Genomic DNA, 6,025 nt, shown 5'->3' on the forward strand with positions numbered 1-6,025 from the left:
ATTGATACCATGCTTACATCTCCTTTTCCAGGGCCAGTGGGATTCCAGTCTGGCAACATCCCCATGGCCAAGGGCATGTTCACTTCCATTGGTACGGCTCTTGGGTTCTTCTACCCCCTCTCCACCCTAAGACTGGCCCAGAACTGCAGTCTAGGGAGCACCAGCCTTCAGGGAGCTTGCCAAGCATGGACCCTCTGGGGTCCAGCACTCCCAGCCCCAAGCACATTGTCCCACCCAAACCCTAAAACCCTTCAGCTCAAACACCTTATTTTGCCCTTGGGAGTTGGTTCCTGGCAGTCCAAACTCTGGAGTCTCCAGTCAAATGCTGGGGTAACAGGACAGTAGCACACCAGGAGATGGGAGTGCCTCGACAATTGAAGTAAGCTCTTAAGTCTTCCCTGCTGGGCTACAAGGCCTAGCAAGTTACCTCCGCGTGGTCCGTGGTGGGCCTGCCTGAGCCAGGGGCAGCCAGGCAGCTGGGTCCTCCAGCCACTCCTCGATTGGTACAGGAAACACGGGCTTGAATCCCCCTCCTGCTTAATACCACCAACATCTCTGTGTCTCTTAGAACCTGGCTACTATCAGGATGGAGAATTTGGGATACGTATTGAAGATGTGGCTGTCGTGGTAGAAGCAAAGACCAAGGTAAAGTGCTTCTGAGACAGGCTAGAGCTGTAGACATGGCAGTGACTGCATGGCAGTGACTTTGGAAGGTCAAAGGAAAGAGGCATTTTATTGATGGACATGAATTTATTTGGAGTTTCCTCCACTCCAGAAAAACCCCATAACTCAGAGTTTTTCAAACCTGTTTGTACATTATAATATCAGCATCAGCGGAAGAGCTTTTTGGTTTTAATGCCAATGCCCAGGTCCCACTCTAGACCAAATGAATCAGTATCCCTGCCCTAAGTCATTGGTTCTCAAGGTGCAGAGTAATCACCAGAAGAGCTTGTTAGATATAAAGATGCCCTATATTAGCAACCAACAGGATAAAATATCTGCATATAAACTTTAAAAGACTTATGTGGAGAAAATTGCTACAGAGGGGTATAAAAAAGATTTAAGTAAATGGTGCTCTCTGGAAGAGACACCTCAATATTATGGAGATGTCATTTCTCCCAAAATTAATCTGTAAATTCAAGACAACCTCAATTTCAGTGCTAAATGGATGCTTTTGTAATTTCACAAAATGATGGCAAAGTTTACTTGCAAAAATAAGCATGCAAAAATAGCTAGGTAGTTATGAAAACTCTGCAAAAGAAGATCAATAAGGGAAACTAGCCTTTTCAGATATCACCCCACACTTTGAAGCTGCTGTAACAAAAACAGTATGGCACTAGAGATGGGAGAGACGGATATAACAGTGGAACAGAATAGCTAATCCAGAAATACATCCTCTAATTTCTTTTTTTAAGAGGTGACAGAGGGGCAGAGGGAGAGGAAAAAAGAGAATCCTATCCAGGCTCCACACTGAAGGTGGAGCCTGATGCAGGGCTTGATCCCACAGCCCTGAGATCGTGACCTGAGCCCAAATCAAGAGTTGGATGCTTAGCCAACTGAGCCACCCAGGCACCTCCCCAATTTCTATAAACAAAATGGGAATTTAATTCATAATAAAGTTGGTGTTTCAAAACAGTGAAGACAAGAAAGATTAATAAATGGGCAGGGGGAACAAATGGCCAATCGTTGGGGGGGGGCTACTAAAGTGAAAAATAAATAAATAAAGTGAAGAACCTGACTGGTACCCCAAAATAAAATTCTAAATAGATCAAGATTTAAAGGTAAAACCATCAAAGATCTGGAAGAAAATCTATATTAATTCATTTATAATCGCAGGGTGGAAATGGGCCTTTCTATCCAAACCCCAGAAGCCGTGAAGAAAAAGATTAATAAATTAAATGCGAAACTGTCTATATAGAAGGGCGCCTGGGTGGCTCAGTCAGTTAAGCGTCTGCCTTCAGCTCAGGTCATGATCCCGGGGTCCTGAGATGGAGTCCTTCGTGGGGTTCCCTGCTCAGCGGGGAGTCTGCTTCTCCCTCTCCCTCTGCTGCTTCCTCCTCCACTCATGTGCGCAGGCTCTCTTTCTCTCAAATAAATAAAGTAAAATCTTTTTTTTTTTAAAGATTTATTTATTTATTTATGATAGACATAGAGAGAGAGACAGAGAGGCGCAGAGACACAGGAGGAGGGAGAAGCAGGCTCCATGCCGGGAGCCCGATGTGGGACTCGATCCCGGGACTCCAGGATCGCGTCCTGGGCCAAAGGCAGGCGCCAAACCGCTGAGCCACCCAGGGATCCCCAGTAAAATCTTTTTTAAAAAATGTTTACATGGAAGCTATACCACAAACAAAGTCAAAAGATGTATGACAAATAGAGCATGCACAACAGGGAAAACATGCATTTCCTTCTTTTACCATGAGCTTTTTACAAATCAGTAAGACAAAAGCAGGGAAAACAGAATTAGAAACAGGCAAAGGACATGAAGAGGCAACTCACTAAGATCAATACAAGTGACCCATAAGCATGCAAAGATGCTCGACTTTATTCTTAAAGAAACACAAATCAAGTCAACAATAGATGACCATGTTTCACCTGATTGGCAAACAATGAGAGATTTTGATGATTCCCAAGACTGGTGAATCTATGAGGAAACAGGCCCTCTCACCCTCTCACCGTACTGCTGGAGGAAGTACAAATTGATACAATCTTTCTAGAGGGCAATTTGACAACATCCATCAAAATATCTATTTAAAATGCCTGCACCTTTCGTCCCAACAATCCCTCTGCCAGATATGTGTCTTCTGGATCTAGTCCCAGAAGGTCCCATCAAGATACATTGATGTGGATTGTAGCATCGATGGTCATAGTAAAAAATGAAGTGGAAACAGCTTAAGTATCCACCACTGATGAAATAAATCATCATCTGCATACTATGGGCCCTTACGCAGCCCTTAAAAAAAAAGAGTGAAGTAGGGACGCCTGGGTGGCTCTGCGGTTGAGCCGTTGAGCCTCTGCCTTCGGCTCAGGGTATGATCCTGGAGTCCTGGGATCGAGTCCCGCATTGGGCTCCCCACAGGGAACCTGCTTTTCCTTCTGCCTATGTCTCTGCCTCTCTCTCTCTCTGCGTCTCTCATGAATACATAAATAAAATCCTAAAGAAAAAAGAGTGAGGTAGCTATCCCTGTGCTAATATGCAGCGCTCTCCTACATTTACTATTAACAGGGTGTAGAGAAGGTGCAGAAAAGCATGTGGTAGGATCCGTTTTGTGTGGATTGAAACAGTTAATTAATGGTTAATTACCACATATGTCTTAAATGTTTTCAGGAAGGAAACCGGGCAGGGAGGGGACTTGCCATTTTTATTGGGTATCTTTTTGTAGTTTGAACTTTCAAAGCACAAACATGCAAGGGATCTCTGGGAAATGGGAATTATGGCCTATTCTTCTTTATACTTCTCTCTATAGATACATCAGTTGACAGACACAAAGCAGTTTGGATAGAGAGAGAGAAATAGATAAGGACATAGGTTAAATGGATATGAAAACCTAATAACTTATCTTTTAAATGTAGGTCCCCAGGCCTGTACTAGAAGGTTGTCATTCCAGTGGTCTGGGGGGGTGGACCCTGTAATCTCTGTATTTAACAAACCCCTGTGGTGCTATACACGCACACACTTAGAGATAGACAAGCCTAAAAAGCACCAGAGGTGAGGTGCTGAGTGGCAGACCCGGGTGGGGGGAGGTGGATGAGGGGATGGTAGGTTCAGACCTACCTGGAGTCTCAGGCTTGACAAGGGTCAGTTCCCTGTGCCCATGGCTTCTGAGTGGAGCACTCCCTCCTTCCCTTCAGCCAAGCATGTTCTACTCACTCAGTCTCCTGCTTTGCCACCTCCCCTGTGGCACCCCAGTATCCAGGGTCCTACCTGACCTTTGAAGTGGTGTCTTTGGTGCCCTATGACCGGAACCTCATTGATATCAGCCTGCTGTCTCCCGAGCACGTAAGTGACATTCAGCACTGGCCGTCTTTCAGCCCATAAGCTCCTGACTGCCTTCTTCCCAACCCTGCACCTCTCTTGCCTCTGCTCCCTCTACCCCAAGACTTTCTGCCACTTCTCCTCCCCTGGGAGGATCCACACTGTTGGCACACACTGAGTCATCCCTCCTCTACCCACCAGAGACCCCAAAGCTTCTAGAACTCTCTGGTCATACCAACCTGCCAGGTGGTGAACTCCTGGGGAATCTGAGACTGAATCTCTGGACTCTGCCTCCTCAAGTCCTAAAATAAGCCTTGGTCCCTTCTTCTGTAAAATGGAATTAATAATGCTTGCCCAACTTTCATTCCTGGGCCTGAAAGTCACTCCCACCCACACCCACACCACGAGGGTCACTGTGACACTAAACAGCCACTGTGGTGAATTGCCTCTGAAAAGCCCCAGAGAATGCCTGTGACCTGACGACGGCTGGTGACCCATGGTGATCTGTGCACTCCCTGTGGGCACCTGGGCCAGGGTGGGCAGCCGGAGAACCATAGGGCAGGACTGGCTGGCACCAAGACCTCATCTCTTGGCAGCTCGGCCTGGGGAGGCCCTCACCCCTCCTTCCCTTTGCAGCTCCAGTACCTGAACCACTATTACCAGACCATCCGCGAGAAGGTGGGCCCAGAGCTGCAGCGGCGCCAGCTGCAGGAGGAGTTCCAGTGGTTGCAGCGACACACGGAGCCCCTGTCTGCCAGGGCCCTGCGCACTACCTCTTTGGCTCCTCTGTTGGTGGTCTCCTCTCTTATCATCCTCGGCTGGAGTGTCTAGAGGCTCAGACTGGCTGGCCAAACCTCTAGCTCAGCAACCCTCAGCCAGCACCACTCACGCCCCAAGAGCCCCCACCAGCCCATTGCCCAGGAAACCACTGCCTTCAGCCTCCTTTTCCGGAACTAAGCCCCAGGGACACAGGGCTTCTTGGCCCCAGGCAAGCCCCCTCCAGGCTTGTACACCTCACCCTGGGCTCCCGACCCCCAGCCCTGGGATAGGAGAGCCGGCTAGTTGCTTTCCTCCTGTGAGCCCAGTAAGCCCAACCTATAACCTAGCAGAGGGTCTTACCACCACCCCCACGCAAAACCAATCTAAGGCAGTACCCTACTCTCAGGGACTCCATGGCCTTGAAGAGCCCCACCCTATCGCCACCTGCTGGATATAGTCAGAGCTATTCCTACCCCTACCGGCTCCCGACTTGCTGGTCTTTCCACACCCTTGAAGCTGCTTCTGACCATCCCAACCTGCCCTTGGCCCTCCAGTGCCCTCCTGGCTGCAGTCCACAGGCTGAAAGAGCAAGGGCTGCCTTTAGGCTCCTTGCTGTGACTGGAGAGGGAGAGGAAGGGAAGGTGGCTGAGTCTTCTAGTTGCATACTGCCACCAGGAAGGCCAGCCAGACAAGGGGCATGGACAGCAACCTGCCCTACATGTGAGCTCATCACTTCTAAACCCTGGGTGGGCTCCATGCCAATTGACAGGACAGGGAGTGAAACCATAACAATTTGGCCATGGGGTAGGAGGGAGTATGGGGAGGATTCTGGAACATGACCCTACCCAAAGTTGATAACAACCTCAGCAGCAGGGCCCAGTCACTATCCCTGACTTGCCAGCACATGCGGAACTCTTTTAAGTATCCAAAATGCAGCTAACAGTGACAAGGCTGTCAAATCCTCCAGCATCCTTGGATGGTCTTGAACCTGTGTGGGCTGGCTGAACCTGTGTGAGTCTGCTTTCCCCATTTTCCAGAAAGACTTTCCCCATTTTCCAGGAAGACTGAGCTCCAGATGGGTGGGACGTCTCCAAGGACACACAGTATTTGGTTGGGACCTGGTGGAGCACCATGTAAAATCCTTTAGCATACCTCCCAGCCCTTCCCAAAGTCACTGAGCCTGCTGTTGGGGGCAGGGCAGAGGGGAGGGAGGGAGAGTTTTCTTTGGTCAGCCCTGCCGTTAGCCACCTGGGCTCACATCCTGCTAGATGCTTAAAACAGCATGGCAACGAA

General features: G+C 48.9%; 1 protein-coding gene across 1 annotated transcript in view; it reads left to right on the plus strand.

The window, feature by feature from the left end:
* The window catches only part of XPNPEP2 (X-prolyl aminopeptidase 2), a 28,005-nt gene extending 21,980 nt beyond the window's left edge, over window positions 1-6,025 (plus strand). Inside the window, exons 18-21 of the mRNA XM_038588268.1 lie at window positions 32-91; window positions 569-645; window positions 3,908-3,997; window positions 4,610-6,025. Of these exons, the coding sequence (XP_038444196.1) occupies window positions 32-91; window positions 569-645; window positions 3,908-3,997; window positions 4,610-4,804 (422 nt within the window). The 3' untranslated portion in view covers window positions 4,805-6,025. The remainder of the gene's footprint in view (window positions 1-31; window positions 92-568; window positions 646-3,907; window positions 3,998-4,609) is intronic.

Source organism: Canis lupus, chromosome X (assembly GCF_011100685.1).
Source record: "Canis lupus familiaris isolate Mischka breed German Shepherd chromosome X, alternate assembly UU_Cfam_GSD_1.0, whole genome shotgun sequence".
Classification (NCBI taxonomy): Eukaryota; Metazoa; Chordata; class Mammalia; order Carnivora; family Canidae; genus Canis; species Canis lupus.